The 19241-nt window shown below is 42.3% G+C and overlaps 1 protein-coding gene across 1 annotated transcript in view; it reads left to right on the forward strand.

Moving 5' to 3' along the window:
- The window catches only part of WNT8B (Wnt family member 8B), a 78537-nt gene that overhangs the window by 41820 nt on the left and 17476 nt on the right, over positions 1–19241 (forward strand). The window contains exon 4 of the mRNA XM_083148490.1: positions 5013–5138. Coding sequence (XP_083004616.1) covers positions 5013–5138 — 126 coding nt within the window. The remainder of the gene's footprint in view (positions 1–5012; positions 5139–19241) is intronic.

The following is a 19241-nucleotide window of genomic DNA, read 5'->3' on the forward strand; positions in this document are numbered from 1 at the left end:
AATATAAATATACAATAATCACATGCAGACAAATTCTTTCCAAATAAACATTTAGGGACATTTTATCCTTATGCTGTAACCTTCTTACACCACTGCTTTCCACTGTCACCCTCCTTCTCCCCCTGCCTTATACTGTCACCCACTGCTGTATAGCCTATTGTGAACTAGGATTGGAGGGCGCCTGGGCCAATCGCTGACTGTATGTACCTTGCAATATGGCCATCTCTGCAAACTAAGCAATGTGTGCATTTATTGGGGGGGTCCATGCACCGTTAAAAGACACTCGGAAGATGATTTTAAACCATTACATCATCATTGGCTTGTAAATGTCTTTCTTTCCATTCCAAATGAGTCTGTTCTTTTATATTGCAAGTGGAACCAATGCTCCTCTTTTAGGACTTCTAATCTAAACATGCCTTGTTCAATTTTCCATGTCCAAATAATCATTGGAAACAATATATGGACATGTCAAGTTTTTCTACAAGTAGGAGCAATCTTGATCCAAAGCAAGAACTAATTATTTATTACCACCAGCTACTCACATAGTGTCTTCATATTACACAGCACTTTATGGAAAATATTTATCATTCACATCGGGTCGTGACCCAGTACAGCTTACTACTATACTATCGCAGGCTGTATTCCAACAACACAAAACACACGTTAGGATTACTGTCAACAAAAGCCAATGAACTTACCACTATGTCTTTGGAATCAGGGAAGATAATGCTTTTAGTTTCTCAAGTGTGTTTTTTTCCAAAGTTGATGTTCCAAGTAGGCGACTAGGATATCCTACTAACATTAATTTAGTTACTGCACATCCTGTGACCACTGACACTGCTGCAAACTAAGCAGAGAAGGAAGGTCCGGCTATTCCTATGTTCAACCTCGAACGAGGAACACAACTAAAGACATTTTCCTTGCTTCTAGTATTTCTTTGTTATAAAGAATATGGCCACCACTCGACCATATGAATAATAATTACAGAAAACTTCTTGAAGATGTTTACACAAGTACAATGCTTTAGGAGTAAAAGGAAATAAGGGGAAACCATGAGCCCAGGTTGGAACAAACTTTATTATATTTTTCATCTTTTATTTCTACAGCCCTGTAATGTCTACGGAATCTCAACAACCAGACTGTACTTTTAGTTGTCTTCACAGTTCAGATGTTTTAGGAGGCTTGTCGTATTGTCCGGAGTGCAGGCAAATTATATAAATATTGTACTTGTTGACAGTTATATATATATTTTTTTTACATTACCAATCACAATAACTGGTTGTAACACTTTACCATGAGAACAGTGTAGATTATTTTTTATTTTGCAAAATGCTGACCTATACTGTTTTTCAATGGTTGTAAAGTAAGATGGAAAGTAAATAATTAACTTAAATTTATTTAATGTTTTTCCACCTGAACATCTACCAGTTATTTACTAAAAAAGAATAAAAAATACAAATCTGTTGTATGGTTACTGCTCATCGGGATGACCCTACATTGCACTGTAGCAGCCATATACAACTTCACTTCTGCCCTTCTTTGTAGTCTTTTATACTGTACAGTATGTACTATTTGTAGTACATAGTTAGTACATATACATAGTACATACCGGTAGTAGTTAAGGCTGAATAAAGATGTGTGGCCATCAAGTTCAACCGTCGTTGTTAATGTGCATGATCTATTTGCTACATCCCTTATATACTGTAAACTGAAATCTGATTTAGATATATTCAGATTACGATTGTGATTTGTAACCCTGGATGTGTTTGCCCAATAGATGATTGTCCAGCCTGATTTTAAAATAATTTATTGTCTCTGCCGACACCTCTTCTCCAGGAAAATAGCTCCACAATTTTACTGCCCTGACCATAATAAAGTTTTTTCTTTCAAGGGTAACTCATACTCACTTGTCCTAGAGTCCTTCCTCAAAGCAATAAAGGTGCCTGACCATTCGATCTATTGGCCCCTGATGTATTTGTGCATGTTAAGCATGTCTCCCCTTAAACATCTATTTTCTAGAGTAAAAAAATCCTATTTTGTCCAATCTGTCGTCATAATTCATTTTCTCCAACACTTTTATAAGGTCTGTTGCTCTTCTTTGGACTTTTTCCAGTTCTATGATGTCTTTTTTGTAGTGTGGGGCCCAGAATTGTACCAATGCTTTGTAAAGTGGCATACTTACATTTGTGTGCCTATTCTCCATTACTCTTCTTATACAGGCTAGTATCCTAAAGTTGCTACGTGACACTGAGCGCTACACCCCAGTTTGTTGTCTATTTGAACTCCTAGATCCTTTTCCAATTCTGATTTACCCAATGCCACACCACTTAAGTTATAACTAGCACACTGGTTAGGTCTCACAAGATGCATAACCTTGCATTGATCCACATTGAACCTCATTTTTCATTTTTTTTTGCCCACTCATCTAATTTATTTAGATCGCTCTGAAGTGTAGATACATCCATGTCTGTTCTAATTACCCTGCTCAGTTTTGTGTCATCAGCAAAGATTGAGACATTACCGAGTATACACACCCCAATATCATTAATGAATATGTTAAATAGAAGAGGCCCTAGCACTGAACCCTCGGAAAGGTACAATCACTCTCTAATGGACAAAACCATATGCACTGCAGGTGGGGCAGATGTAACATGTGCAGAGAGAGTTATATATAAAAGATATCAATTTAAATAGCACCAGCATTTTGCATTGTGCTTTACAACTAGGAACAAAACAGTTATCATGAGAATATGTATTAACAGACAAAGTAGTTGAAGTGATACATTCTACAAACTGTTACTTCTGCTCCCAGAAGTCCATGGCAACAATTAACTGATTGGAGTGTGCTAGTTGTGGCATTTGTGGGGGAACTCTGCTTTGTGTGTCCCCCTGCAGTAGCTTTAAACAGAATGTGGTCAGCATCCCAGCAGTTGTGATGCAGGCGTTCATTATACTGATGTCGTCATCCCATCTACCATCAGAACACCAGCGCCAGAACTTCTAAAAGGATCAGGCTGCTGTTGCCGGAAGACAGACGTCCGGCTTCCCGACAGCAAGCATACTGAACTAAAAATAAGCTGGGCAGGCTAGCTAGCAGTCGGGGAAGGAGGGGGTTTGGTTTAGGAATTACTGTGGGGATTTATGGGTAAGCTACGTGGGGGGATTAGATTTAGGCACTTAGGGCCTTATTCTGGTTGGTGCGGCCGGGCCGTACGCGTACGTCCCGGTGTTTTTCATGATCTGCGCATGTGCAGATACGCTAATGCGCCGGCGCGAACACTCCACAACGCTTACGGCCGGGTCTCAACGTGCGAAAAAACCTGTACGCGAGTGTACGGGTAATGGGGGCGGCATAGGGGCGTGTTGATGGGAGCGGCCGAAATAATGAGGGAAAATGGGCGTAAATATGGGCGTACACGGGGGTTTGCACCAAAAATGAGCGGTGCTACTACCGCACGATCGACTAAAGCACCGCTCATTTCGGACACAAAACAGGCGGCCGCCAACCGACATCTCAAACCACCCCTACAGATACCGCATGCCAGCGTGCGCCTGGGTTAACTAATTTACGCGGATTACTACTCAAACACATACACCTGAATGTAATAAGCAATGCTGCAGTCTATTAAGTCCAAACCATGAATTCACTACCTGCAAGCCACACACAGCACTCTAACACATTGGATGGTTATCTTTCTATACTTCTCTCCATTTAAAGGTTTGTTTAATTTAAGGTAAGAATCTTTGTAAGACCTGCTTATATATGCTAAGGTAGGTATTTGTTAAACAGGTCGACACATTCACTACGTGCTTTCATCGACTTTACACAGTAGCACACTCAATCTACACAAGTCGACATGTGTCAACGTGTTCACTCTAATACAAACATAGGTTTTGTATTTATGATACAATAACATAAACCACATCTAACACCTACAAAGGATGTTTCAGCAATGTTTTAAGCCCATGGCCACTATTTTGCACATTAATTAATTCAATCAATTAATTAATTTTCATAATTAGAGTTGAAAGCCAAGATTTGCAGGTCCATATATATGAAGGGTATGTCAGCGTACACGGACGTACGCTCACTCTCACGAGCGGTGACATAAGCTGACTTTTCTATTGAAAACAATAGGGACCCGTCCGTGCAAACTGGCGTACGCTCAGATCTCCGCAAGAAGTCGGTGGGGAGACGGACGAAAGACGTCCGTAAACGGTGCCGTACGCTCAGTTGTACGCCTGTTGTCGGAGTGCAGGGACTGGGCCGTCCGCGTACGTTGCCGTACGCTCATTTGTACGCCACTCCCCTTCTACGGTATTTCTGCCCGTAAGTAAGCGGCTGATTTGTGGGTGGACCTAACCCTAACGGCCGCGTACGGCTAGCGTACGTTAATGGCGAACGTACGCACGTTTGGCCGCTCCGATCAGAATAACCTCCTTAGTGAGGGTTAGAGTTAGGTTGCAGGGTGAGGGGGCTTAGGTTTAAGCAGTAGTGGGGAGGGTTAGGGTCAGGCTGCAGAAGGGTGGGGGTTAGGATCAGGTTACTGCAAGGGAGGATTAGGGTGAGTGGGGTAGGGGGGGAGCGTTAGGGTATGTAAGGAGCCGCTGTCATTATTCTCCATTATCGGGATATCCTATGTATCCCTTTAAACGCTGGTGCATTTTTCACTTTGGGCTAGGGGCATATGCTGCAATTTTTATTTTCATTTTTTTTATACATATTGTATACACCAGTATAAAGCAAATCTTGATACAACAACATTATATTATACTATTTTAAGTGCCATATATCTTAAGATATGTGGCACTTAAAATAAACAAGAGTGTAAAATTGCACAGTGGATTATTCATGTGCACTCAATTTTAAACTATAACCAAAGAGTCCAAGCAGTTGTGTCTAGTCTATACAGTGCAGACCCCTTTGTCATCCTTTTGGATTGTACCAGAAATTAACTTTAACTCTGTAAAATATAATAAAAAAAAAAAACATTTTAATTTCTTTGTTACAGCAAACCGGGAAACTGCATTTGTCCATGCGATAAGCTCAGCTGGAGTAATGTACACACTGACACGGAACTGCAGCCTTGGAGACTTTGATAATTGTGGTTGTGATGATTCCAGAAATGGACAACTTGGTAAGAAATGGTAAAGTGATTTTTAGATCTGTGCTCTATACAGCTTAGGTAATGTACAACTAATAAAAATCCACTTGTAATAGGGAACATTGATATTTATAGACAAATACATAGAAATCCAAAATGAATACTCGATGGACTACAACTCGAAAAATTGACATCAACAATATGCCTTCAACGTGTGATGGAACTTTTGAGTCAGTTTTGAACATAGCAGAACACAATATAGAGACTGCTGATATATGGACACAAGGGCCACTAGACACTAGAGTTGTAAGGAAAAATGGTTCAGTTCACTCAGTAAATGTGAGCCCATCATACTCATAGGAATTGGGGACAATGGGATAGCCGCAAGCCAGCTCACTTCCCACCATACTGTAAGCCATTGCGGGTAATAGGATATAAGCCAAAGTCTTTACATCATACAAGTCAATAACACAAAAATCAAAGGCAAAACTGTAGTAACAGATAAGGAAATGCTTTTATTTTTACTAGAGCTATATCGGGCCAATTTGCCATTTTGTAATGACAAATCACTTACATTGTATTACATGTATTTATGTATGATTGTGCGCTCCTGAAGTTTGATGTGTTCCACATCAAATTAAGTGATATCACTAGCATTTGCTTATGCTAAGGATGGATGGAACATGATCATTTCATCCTTCCAGTGCATTAACCCCTTCCCGCCGCAGCCAGTTTTTGCCTTCCTGACAGAGCCCTTTTTTTCAAATCTGACAGGTATCACTTAAGTGGGGATAACTTTTTTTTGCTTTAACTTATCCCAGTGATTTTGAGATTGTTTTCTCGTGACACATTGTACTTCAAGTTAGTGGTAAATTTTCGTCGATACAGTCTGTGTTTTTTTGTGAAAAATACCAAAATGTCGTAAAAAAATGGAAAATTTTGCAATTTTCAAAATGTTAAATTTTCTGCTTGTGAGACAAATAATCATACCACTCAAAATAGTTAATAACTAACATAGACCATATGTCTACTTTATGTTGCCATCATTATTTCAACCTCCTTTTAATTTTTTTGGACACTAGGAGGCTTAAAATATGAATAGCAAATTCTCAAATTTTCAAGAAAATTTCAAACACTGATTTTTTTAGGGACCAGTTCAGTTCTGATGTGACTTTGAGGGAATTGTATGTGAGACACCCCCATAAATGATGCCATTTCAAAAACTGCACCCCTCACAGTATTAAAAACAGCATTTTGGAAGTTTGTTAACCCTTTAGGTGTTTCACAGGAATTAAAACAAAGTGTAGGTGAAATTTCAAAATTTCATTTTTTTTGCAGATTTGCAATTTTAATACATTTTTCTAAGGAACACAGTAGATTTTACTAGAGAAATGTGACTAAAAATTGATTCCCCCAATTCTTTTGTTTTCATAAATATCCTATATGTGGCCCTAGTGTGCACGTTGACCAAACCACAGGCTTCATAATAGAAGGAGCACCTACTTGATTTTGGAGCCTCCTTTTTATGAGATTATTTTTTAGGCACCATGTAGGTTTCTAGGCACCATAAGATGCTAAAAGTTAGGAACCCCCCCACAAGTGACCCCATTTTGCAAACTACACCCCTCAGGGAATTCATCTAGGGGTATAATGTACATTTCAAACCCCCAGGGGTTTCACCAATTGTGGTACAACTGGGCAGTGAAAATGAAAAATTACATTTTTTACCCAAAAATGCAGTTCTGGCTCAAAATGTTTCATTTTCACAAGGAATGAAGGAGACAAAGCACCCCAAAATCTGTGCCCCAATTTCTCCCGAGTACGGCAATGCCTCACATGTGACCAAAAAATACCATTTGGGTGCATGGCAGGACTCAGAAGGGAAGGAGTGATTTTTGTATTTTGCAGCTCAGATTCTGGTGGAATTTTGGTGGGTGCTATGTCGCATTAGCAAGACCCCCAAAGCACCAATACAGTGGAAGCCCCCCACAAGTGACCCCATTTTGCAAACTACACCCCTCAGGGAATTCATCTAGGGGTATAGTGTACATTTCAAACCCCCAGGGGTTTCACCAATTTTGATACAACTGGGCTGTGCAAATGAAAAATTACATTTTTTTACACAAAAATGCAGTTCTGGCTCAAAATTTTTCATTTTCACAAGGAATGAAGGAGACAAAGCACCCCAAAATCTGTGCCCCAATTTCTCCCAAGTATGGCAATGCCTCACATGTGACCAAAAAATACCATTTGGGTGCATGGCAGGACTCAGAAGGGAAGGAGTGATTTTTGTATTTTGCAGCTCAGATTCTGGCGGAATTTTGGTGGGTGCTATGTCGCATTAGCAAGACCCCCAAAGCACCAATACAGTGGAAGCCCCCCACAAGTGACCCCATTTTGCAAACTACACCCCTCAGGGAATTCATCTAGGGGTATAATGTACATTTCAAACCCCCCGGGGTTTCACCAATTGTGGTACAACTGGGCAGTGAAAATGAAAAATTACATTTTTTACACAAAAATGCAGTTCTGGCTCAAAATTTTTCATTTTCACAAGAAATTAAGGAGACAAAGCACCCCAAAATCTGTGCCCCAATTTCTCCCGAGTACGGCAATGCCTCACATGTGACCAAAAAATACCATTTGGGTGCATGGCAGGACTCAGAAGGGAAGGAGTGATTTTTGTATTTTGCAGCTCAGATTCTGGTGGAATTTTGGTGGGTGCTATGTCGCATTAGCAAGACCCCCAAAGCACCAATACAGTGGAAGTCCCCCACAAGTGACCCCATTTTGCAAACTACACCCCTCTGGGAATTCATCTAGGGGTATAATGTACATTTCAAACCCCCAGGGGTTTCACCAATTGTGGTACAACTGGGCTGTGCAAATGAAAAATTAAATTTTTTACACAAAAATGCAGTTCTGGCTCAAAATTTTTCATTTTCACAAGGAATGAAGGAGACAAAGCACCCCAAAATCTGTGCCCCAATTTCTCCCGAGTACGGCAATGCCTCACATGTGACCAAAAAATACCATTTGGGTGCATGGCAGGACTCAGAAGGGAAGGAGTGATTTTTGTATTTTGCAGCTCAGATTCTGGTGGAATTTTGGTGGGTGCTATGTCGCATTAGCAAGACCCCCAAAGCACCAATACAGTGGAAGCCCCCCACAAGTGACCCCATTTTGCAAACTACACCCCTCAGGGAATTCATCTAGGGGTATAGTGTACATTTCAAACCCCCAGGGGTTTCACCAATTTTGATACAACTGGGCTGTGCAAATGAAAAATTACATTTTTTTACACAAAAATGCAGTTCTGGCTCAAAATTTTTCATTTTCACAAGGAATGAAGGAGACAAAGCACCCCAAAATCTGTGCCCCAATTTCTCCCGAGTACGGCAATGCCTCACATGTGACCAAAAATTACCATTTGGGTGCATGGCAGGACTCAGAATGGAAGGAGTGATTTTTGTATTTTGCAGCTCAGATTCTGGTGGAATTTTGGTGGGTGCTATGTCGCATTAGCAAGACCCCCAAAGCACCAATACAGTGGAAGCCCCAGACAAGTGACCCCATTTTGCAAACTACACCCCTCAGGGAAATCATCTAGGGGTATAGTGTACATTTCAAACCCCCAGGGGTTTCACCAATTTTGATACAACTGGGCTGTGCAAATGAAAAATTACATTTTTTTTACACAAAAATGCAGTTCTGGTTAAAAAATTTTCATTTTCACAAGGAATGAAGGAGACAAAGCACCCCAAAATCTGTGCCCCAATTTCTCCCGAGTACGGCAATGCCTCACATGTGACCAAAAAATACCATTTGGGTGCATGGCAGGACTCAGAAGGGAAGGAGTGATTTTTGTATTTTGCAGCTCAGATTCTGGTGGAATTTTGGTGGGTGCTATGTCGCATTAGCAAGACCCCCAAAGCACCAATACAGTGGAAGCCCCCCACAAGTGACCCCATTTTGCAAACTACACCCCTCTGGGAATTCATCTAGGGGTATAATGTACATTTCAAACCCCCAGGGGTTTCACCAATTGTGGTACAACTGGGCAGTGAAAATGAAAAATTAAATTTTTTACACAAAAATGCAGTTCTGGCTCAAAATTTTTCATTTTCACAAGGAATGAAGGAGACAAAGCACCCCAAAATCTGTGCCCCAATTTCTCCCGAGTACGGCAATGCTTCATGTGTGACCAAAAAATGGCAGGACTCAGAAGGGAAGGAGTGATATTTGGATTTTGCAGCACAGATTCTGGTGGAATGTTGGTGGGTGCTATGTCGCATTCGCAAGACCCCCAAAGCACCAATACAGTGGAACCCCCCCACAAGTGACCCCATTTTGCAAACTACACCCCTCAGGGAATTCATTTAGGGGTATAGTGTACATTTCAAACCCCCAGGGGTTTCACCAATTTTGATACAACTGGGCTGTGCAAATGAAAAATTACATTTTTTTACACAAAAATGCAGTTCTGGCTCAAAATTTTTCATTTTCATAAGGTATGAAGGAGAAAAAGCACCCCAAAATCTGTGCCCCAATTTCTCCCGAGTACGGCAATGCTTCATGTGTGACCAAAAAATGGCAGGACTCAGAAGGGAAGGAGTGACATTTGGATTTTGCAGCACAGATTCTGGTGGAATTTTGGTGGGTGCTATGTCGCATTAGCAAGACCCCCAAAGCACCAATACAGTGGAACCCCCCCACAAGTGACCCCATTTTGCAAACTACACCCCTCAGGGAATTCATCTAGGGGTATAGTGTACATTTCAAACCCCCAGGGGTTTCACCAATTTTGATACAACTGGGCTGTGCAAATGAAAAATTACATTTTTTTACACAAAAATGCAGTTCTGGCTCAAAATTTTTCATTTTCATAAGGTATGAAGGAGAAAAAGCACCCCAAAATCTGTGCCCCAATTTCTCCCGAGTACGGCAATGCCTCACATGTGACCAAAAAATACCAGTTGGGTGCATGGCAGGACTCAGAAGGGAAGGAGTGATTTTTGGATTTTGCGGCTCAGATTCTGGTGGAATGAATGGTGGGTGCTATGTGGCATTAGCAAGACCCCCGAAGCACGGTGAAATGATGAACCTAATAATCCATAGATGTGTGGTATATTTTAAAACACTCCTTTATACATAGGCCGGGTTTGTCGGGGCAAGTGTCACACTGGAAAATAGTTTGCTTTCTTATTCCCTTTTTATAGCAAACTTTGCACCTTTTTTGTGTCCTGCCCTTTTTTCCAGTGGAGGGGATTTCATCAGGAAAATGCTGCCCTGGTACAATACGGGGGCCAGTACTAGAAGTACTGGGGCCCTCTGCCTGCTGGTTCCCAAATATTAGGCTCTTTATGACTTCCTCTTGAAAGTGCATAAATGTCCCCCTCTGGCTGGTAGAACGGAATAGCACGTAAGCGTTATACAGTGCCATCTGGATGATATACACGGCCAGCTTCTTGTACCAGATTTTTGTTTTCCGCAGGGCACTGTACGGCTTCAGTACCTGATCTGAAAGATCCACTCCGCCCATGTACTTATTGTAATCCAGGATACAATTAGGTTTTGAGGTGTGGGTACTGGTACCTCGTACAGGGACGGAGGTGGTACTGTCTCCGTGAATTGTTGTCAGTATAAGGACATCCCTCTTGTCCTTATATTTGACCAACAACATATTTTCGGTGGATTGTGCCCTGCTTTCACCCCTTCTCATTACTTGGGCAATGTGCGTTTTTGGGAGGCCTCTTTGGTTCTTGCGCACAGTACCGCAAGCTGCTGTACCTCTTGAACCAAGGGCCTTAAACAGGGGGATGCTGGTATAAAAGTTATCCACATAGAGGTGATAACCTTTATCCAGGAAGGGGTGCACTAAATCCCAGACAATTTTTCCACTAACACCTACGAGGGAGGGGGGGCATTCTGGCGGTTCAATTCTTGAATCCTTCCCTTCATATACCCTAAACCTGTGAGTGTACCCTTAGGTGCTTTCACACAGCTTATACATTTTTATGCCATACCTTGCCCTCTTACTGGGAAGGTACTGGCGGAATTTAACCCTTCCTTTAAAATGTATAAGGGACTCGTCTATGCAAATGAATTAATCTGGGATGTACATCTCTGGAAATTTGGCACTGAAATGATCAATGACCGGCCTGACTTTGAATAGCCGGTCAAAGGTGGGATCATCTCTGGGTGGGCACTGTGCATTATCGTTGTAATGCAAAAATTTAAGGATTAACTCAAAACGAGTCCGGGTCATGGCCATACGGTAAAGTGGGGTGCTGTACAGAACATCTGTACTCCAATATTGCCTAATTTCTGGCTTTTTTACTATGCCCATATAAAACACCAGACCCCAAAACGTCATCATCTCTACTGCATCTACAGGGGTCCACCTAGCAAATGATGACGTGGGGTTTTGAGCAATAAACTGCTGGGCATATAAATTAGTTTGGTCCACCATTAAATTTATAAAATCATCAGAGAAAAATAATTTGAAAAAGTCAATTTCTCTGAGACCTGTGGAATCAAATTGGATTCCTGGGATGGCCAAAAACTCAGGAACCTGGGGCTCAAAATTGTCTGGTGGTGGGGTCCATACGAGATCAATTATTGGGGGGGGGTGTCTCAGCTGCTCTACGGGGGCGTCTTTGAGGGGGTCCCTCATCACTAGAGGAGGAAGTGGAGCTTAAGATGAATCCTTCAAATTCCCCGCTTGCCTCACTGGCTGTGTCAGAGTCAGAGGCAAGCATGGCATATGCCTCCTCCGCTGAATACATTCTTCTGGATGACTGGGATGACATTTGGGATGCCAATTTTATTTTTGTGTTTCTGGTAGTGAAATGTTTCAACACGTGTATAGTGTAGGGGGGGGGTACAAACTTTATTTCAACCCGGCGGGGTATGTAGTGTGTAGTGTGTATGTAGTGCAGAAAAAAAGAAAAAAAAAAAAGGTCCTGCGCCAAAAATTGAGCACAGATGTTGGTCAGTAACGTCCGTCACTGAACAGCGCTCAAAGGCAACAGGAATTTGATAAAAAAAAAAAAAAATAGATCAACCCTGTGCCGAAAAAGCTGATCAGTGATGTACGTCACTGATCAGCGCACAGTGGCCACAGGACACCCACAAAATCACAGTGTGTGTAAAAAAAAAAATAAAAAAAAGACCCCACAGCACCCTCAAAAAAAAAAAAAAAAGGTGATCAGTGATGCGACACTGATTACCAGTGAGGGGCAGCAGGTGCACAACCTTTGGTGCAACTGACAGTGCAACTGGCAGCAACTGACAGGTATATATAAAAAAAAAAAACCTGCACCCCCAAAAAGTTGCTGATCAGCACAGATATACTGATCAGCACAAAAGGGGGGGTAGCAGACACAAAATATAGCACTCTCTATCACTATCTCTCTCTATCTCTCTATCTCTCACTATCTATCACTATCTATCACTCTATGACACTGCAGCAGCAGCACTGACAGTTATATATATAAAAAAAAAACCCTGCACCCCCAAAAAGGGGGGGTAGCAGACACAAAATATAGCACTCTCTATCACTCTCTGTCACTATCTCTCTCTATCTCTCTATCTCTCACTATCTATCACTCTATGACACTGCAGCAGCAGCACTGACAGTTATATATATATATATAAAAAAAAAACTGCACCCCCAAAAAGGGGGGGTAGCAGACACAAAATATAGCACTCTCTATCACTATCTCTCTCTATCTCTCTATCTCTCACTATCTATCACTCTATGACACTGCAGCAGCAGCACTGACAGTTATATATATTAAAAAAAAACCTGCACCCCCAAAAAGGGGGGGTAGCAGACACAAAATATAGCACACTCTGTCACTATCTTTCTCTATCTCTCTCTATCTCTCTCTATCTCTCTCTATCTATCTATCTATAACTCTATCACACTGCAGCAGCAGCAGGAAGTCACAAGAAGTCAGATCCAGGAAGCATCCAGCACGCTACAAGCAGTGATCAGGTGATCAGGTGATCAGGTAAGTATTTTGCAAGGATCAGGTCAGTATATCACGGCAGATAGGTACGGTGACCGCACTGCACGCAATTCCAGACCGGAATGGCGTCTGCAGTGCAGTCACCGTTAGTTTAAATCACCCTCCATGGCTGTGATTGGTCCGTCGGTCCGGCGAACCAATCACGGCCTTTGGGGGCGGGTGGGGTGAGGTGGGGTGACACCAGTGTCACCCTTACACCCCGTGGTGATTGGTGCTGTACTTTACAGCACCAATCACCACCGATCCCTGTGTCACCGGCGAACGTTATTCGCCGGTACACAGAAAACGCTGTAATTGGCTGTTCACATTTGAACAGCCAATCACAGCGATCGCCGACGGGGGGAGGCATCGCCACCCCCCCTGGGCATGCAGGGACATGTCTGCTGTCAGGGACAGCAGACATGTTTAAACTGTCACCGCGTCTATAGACGCGGTGACAGTTAAATGGCATGACGTACATTTATGCCATGTGTCGGGAAGTACATCCCGGCCATGACGTAAATGTACGTCAAATGTCGGGAAGGAGTTAAACACCACCAGTATCCCTCAGAAAAAAAATGACAAGATCAAATTTTCAGAAGGCAAGTGTAGCAATAAGAAAGACACAATAATAGCTACTGCTACCCAATGCCAGCAACTGTGTCTCAGATACTGATTAGTGGTATGCAATGGCTGCTGCTCTCCTTAGTCAGGCTATGGAAGTGTGGCATAGGTGATTGGGAAATTAGAGATACAAGAACATACAAAAGCTTCAAGCTTGGATGAGGACAGGAATGGCTAAAAGGAATCTGGATCGTCCGTATGTGACAGTTGCATCAAGAGTAAGCAAATCCAATGCCCTTTTTTTAAATCAGCAACTAAAGTTGAGGCACCTTTATCGTTGGTGCACTCAGATGCATATGGTGCTATAGAACAAAAGTCATGTAGTGTATCCAGGTATTTCTTGACACTGATGGACGATTTTGCAAGGATGATACATGTGTAATTACCAAGAAATGAAAACGTGAAGTGATACACAAAATTTTGGACTACAAAGAATTTAGTAGAAACTCAAACATGTTACAAACTAAAGACTAAGATCCAACAATGGCGGAGAGTACCAACACAAAGGTTTTTCGGACTTCATGGGAAAATATGGGATAAAACATCAGGGTACTTGTTTCCTAGCACGGCCACAATCGTAACTAATCGTGTCCCTTAATTAAGGGACACGATTAGCCCGATGGACCCGATTTCCTTTGAAATCAGGTCCATTTTGCCGGCTAGGAAACAAAAATCGGGGGCATCGCGTCGGTCGGGACCATTAACATTGGTCCCGACGCGACCGACGCGATGCCCCCGATATTTGCATTGACTTCAATGTTAAAAAAATTTTTAACATTGAAATCTTGTCGGGAACTGTAAAATATCGGGGGCATCGCGTCGGTCGGGACCATTAACATTGGTCCCGACGCGATGCGACGCGATGCACCCGATTTTTACATAGGATTCAATGTTAAAATTTTTTTTAACATTGAAATGGTGTAAAAATGTTAAAAAATGTGAAATGGGTCAATATGACCCATTTCACATTAAAAATGTCCCCGTCGTCGCCCCACGATAGACGGCAACCCGAAGCGTGGCGAGCGCAGCGAGCCCGCGAGGGGCGGCGGTACGCGTCCTCCGACCTTTTCATGCCCTACTATCCACTAGGGCGTGGAGTGAGAATAGAATAGTGTGGCGAGCGCAGCGAGCCACCGAGCCCGAAGCGTGGCGAGCGCAGCGAGCCCCGCGAGGGGACGCGGATACCTTCACAGGTAAACGCGTCCCTTCGCGGGCTTCACAGGTGTCCGTGGCGACGCCGACAACTGTGAAGCCCGCGAAGGGACGCGATTACCTGTGAAGGTATCCGCGTCCCCTCGCGGGGCTCGCTGCGCTCGCCACGCTTCGGGCTCGGTGGCTCGCTGCGCTCGCCACACTATTCTATTCTCACTCCACGCCCTAGTGGATAGTAGGGCATGAAAAGGTCGGAGGACGCGTACCGCCGCCCCTCGCGGGCTCGCTGCGCTCGCCACGCTTCGGGTTGCCGTCTATCGTGGGGCGCTGTGTACACGCTTCAATTTGGGGGGTTTGGAATTTTTTTCATTCAATCCAATGTAAAATTGGGTCCCAGGGACCCAATTTACATTGGATTTAATGAAAAAATCGGGTCAAAAATCGATCGGATCGGTCGATCGCATCGCATGCGACCAAATCGCATGCGATGCGATCGACCGATTTTTTTCAGCACGACCACCCCGATCTTAATCGGTGTGGCCGTGCTAGGAAACAAGTACCAACATCAGCAAACCATGTTGTTCACACAAGGCTGGATTAAGGCTTGTGTGGCACCCCGTAAAATGGTTTCTCAACTTGCCAAAGCCCCGATATGATTGCAGAGTGTCCACTCTCCCATATATGCTACAATGTGCAACCCAAGTGGCTCATCCCCATGACCCTAGATTATTCATGGTGACGTCATGCATCCAGCTCTGTTCTGCAAGCACAGCCAGCCTACAGAGAGCTTACAGAGCAGATGAGTCCTCTAAGCAGTGGCACAGATGTGGACTGCTGGCACCTGTCAGAGTGATCCTGTATGGGGTCCCTTCTGTGTGTGGGGGCCCTGAGGCAACTGCCCATTGACTTAATCCATCCCTGAGTATAAGACAGAACATAACAATACAAATCAAACTGTAGTGGAAACAACCCATGCAATTGTGAATAGAACCTGTGGCGAGCGAAGCGCGGCGAGCCTTCAAAGGCTTCACTGCGCTTGCCCCTTGTCTGAGTACCGGCGGTCGGGATTCTGATGCCGGTATAATGAGCCTCATACAATACAATACAAATTAGAAGTATTGGCATTCTCAGGTGGTTCAAGAAATACACATTTCTCAGGCACTGACAGTGAGACAGTTTGTCTCATGAAATATCTCGGGATAATGCTCTAAAAACAATATTGAAGAAACATACAGTCTTGGAATTTGCATCTTCTTTCCTTTGGATAAGCTGTGCAACTAAATGTACAAATTTCAATAAATGTTTTCCCGACACTGGGCGGCCAAAACATTTTTTTTCAGTGCCAGCATATTCTCCCTCTATGGGGGTCATGGACCTCCATGAGGGAGAATAGCCCATCAGTCAGGATCCCGACTGTCAGGCATTTAACATTTGGGATTCCGATGTTAGTGTACTGACAGTTGGACACCCAACTGACAGGAAGTCATCCGGCACCTCTTCTAAACTAGATACTGTAAATCTTCAAAACTAACAACAGGAATTTCACAAAGACATAACAAAGGAGAACCGCAATGAGGTATAGTGACCAATTTGCCAATATTGCAGTCACAGAGCTACAAAGTTTAGAAGAAACATATTTAAGTTATGAATGATCCATATAGAAATCTGCTATAGATAAGGAAATTACATTTTTAAATGCAAATTGGACTTGGACTTTTGTTAACAGACCCACTCAACTGAAAAAATGTAAATCAAATGGATTTTTTGTAGAAGGATAAATACAGATGGATCATAAGCCCTCTACAAGGCTACACTTGTTGTAAAGGTATTTACTAAAAGGGCCGGAAGGGATTACTGTGAAGTTTTCTCCCCTGTCACAAGGTAGAGTACCCTACATTTGATAATTGCGATATCTGCACTACATATTTTGATATTACATCAAATAGATTTTGTTGAAACATTATTTTATGGTGAACTAGCTAAATAATTCTTTATGGAGCCACCAGTGCACTACGATAAAACTATATTTTCAGTATGAAAAGTATATTTATGTAAGAAATTATTATATGGCTTACAACACAGTGGCAGATGTTGGTACATCAATCTAGATTTGCTAAAAATTTACTTTTAAAGACCAGGAACAGATAAGTAATTGCCACAAAATGATAGAAAGAAAGCTATTCCTTGTTGTGTATGGGGTTAATTTGCTTCTAGCTGGTCAAGAAAGTTATATGAAAAATGAGACTGAGAAAAATTAAGATTAGCAGAACTGCAGTAGGTCATGCAAGTTACCTGGATTTTTGCAAAGTATTATTTATGTATTAATAGTTTCTTATATAGTGCAGCATATTGCGTTGTGCTTTACAATAGGAGACAGTGATACAACAAAAAGGGTATTTACAGACAGTCAAAGGTTTGAGGTTCTATAGCGAAATAGGCATTGATAGACAAGGATAGATATTCTTTATTCTATAAAGTCCACCAGAATGCAACAGTTCCCGGTGTGCTGTATGATACGGTGACCCAGCAGTTTGGCCAGGGGTCAGGAGGATGGAAAATGAGAAAAAGAGGATAGGTGTGGCCTGTACAGTGGGGATGTGATTGGATAGGAGTTGCTGGTTCTGGAATTTAAAAGCTTGCCTGAAGAGGTGAGTTTTCAGAGAATGCTTGTAGGTTTGGAGACTGGAGGAGAGTCTTATTGTGCAATGGAAAGCATTCAACAGAGTGGGTGCAGCCCGAAGAAAGTCCTGCAATTGGGAATGGGAGCAAGTAATGAGTGTGGATGAGAGACGTGAGGAGCAAAGAGGTCGGATTGGAAGATATTTAGAGATAAGAGAAGAGGTGTTTGCTGGTGAAGTTTGGTTTATGGCCTTGTGTGTAAGTAAAAGTATTTTGTATTGAATATGGTAGAATACAGGTAACCAATAAAATGACTGACAGAGTAGCTTTGCAGAAGATGAACATCTGGCTAGGAAGATTAGCATAGCAGCTGCATTCATAATGGATTGTAGTAGTGAGATGAGCATGGATTAGAGTGCTAGCAGTGTCTTGTGTAAGGTAAAGGCAAATTTTGAATATGTTTTTTAGGTAGGAGTGATTGTCATATACTCCACAGCGATAGAGATATCTGGTTGGTAACTACTATTTATTGTGGAATATAATTAATTCAGTTTTTGGAATATTCAGTTTGAGGGGGCGAGATGACATCCAAGATGAAACATCAGATAAAGGCAGTGGTCTTACCAATGAGTAAAGAAGTCAGTCCATCAGGAGAGGCCAAGAAAGGAGGTTAAAGAGTGTAGTTTGGAGGTATGAGCAGAAGATTTTGGGCTATCAATAGCAATGTTGAAGTCACCCATGATGATTGTTGAGATGTCAGAAGAAAAGGAAGTGAGCGAGCCAAGCAGAAAAATCTTCCAGAAATTGTGGGAGTTGCCCAGGTGCGCAATAGATAGCTGCAACACACAACGAGAAAGGAGTGTAAGTTCTGATAGAATGTACTTCAAATGATGTGAATGTGAGTGATGGAATCAGTGGAAACACTGTGTATGTGAAGGATTGGGATAATAATACTCCAACCCCACCTCCTTTACGGTTACCAGGCCTGGAGGTGTGTGTGAAGTGGAGGCCATCATTTGACAGGGCTGCACGTAAAGCAGTATCTGATTGTGTGAGCCATGTATCTGTTATAGCCATCAGGTTGAAGTTGTTTAAAATTAAGAGGTCGTGGATGGAGGTTAATTTGTTTCCAACAGAATGTGCATTCCTTAATGAACATTTTAATGATTTAGGGGGGTGAAGGTTGACATTTGATGTTTATGAGGTTAGGTGGGTTACTATGTTCCTGAGAATTAGGAGTCTGTGAGCAGGGCAAGCGGCTGGAGCAAGGATTAAGTAAAATGTCCCCAGCTAATAGAAGCAATAGAGAGAGATTGGTGTAGCTGCAGGTGGTTTGTGAATGTTGTTTATAGCGACAGGTTGTGGATGTTATTGTCAATGTAGAGAGATAAGTAAAAATCTAATGAGTATTAATAAAAGGGGTGTGGATAATGGAGGCAGAAATGTATATAGAGGGCTGAGTTTCAGGGGGAGTGAGGGATGAGACTGATTTTGAGAGAATATAATGGAGAGCAATGCAGAGAAATAATTTGTAGCACATGGTGTATTTGAAATAAAGAGTTGTGTAGGCTTAGAGCGACAAGACTTGCAATTGTTAATACCTGCTTACTGCTGTTGTTCAGATGGTTATTTTTAAACACTTCATATATGTGATTGCACACTGACTAGCATAGCTGACCATATATTGCATACAATGCTGTGGCTTGCAGTGAAGTAAATGTTTAAT

This window comes from Crinia signifera, chromosome 6 (genome assembly GCF_055691185.1).
Source record: "Crinia signifera chromosome 6, ASM5569118v1, whole genome shotgun sequence".
Lineage (NCBI taxonomy): Eukaryota > Metazoa > Chordata > Amphibia > Anura > Myobatrachidae > Crinia > Crinia signifera.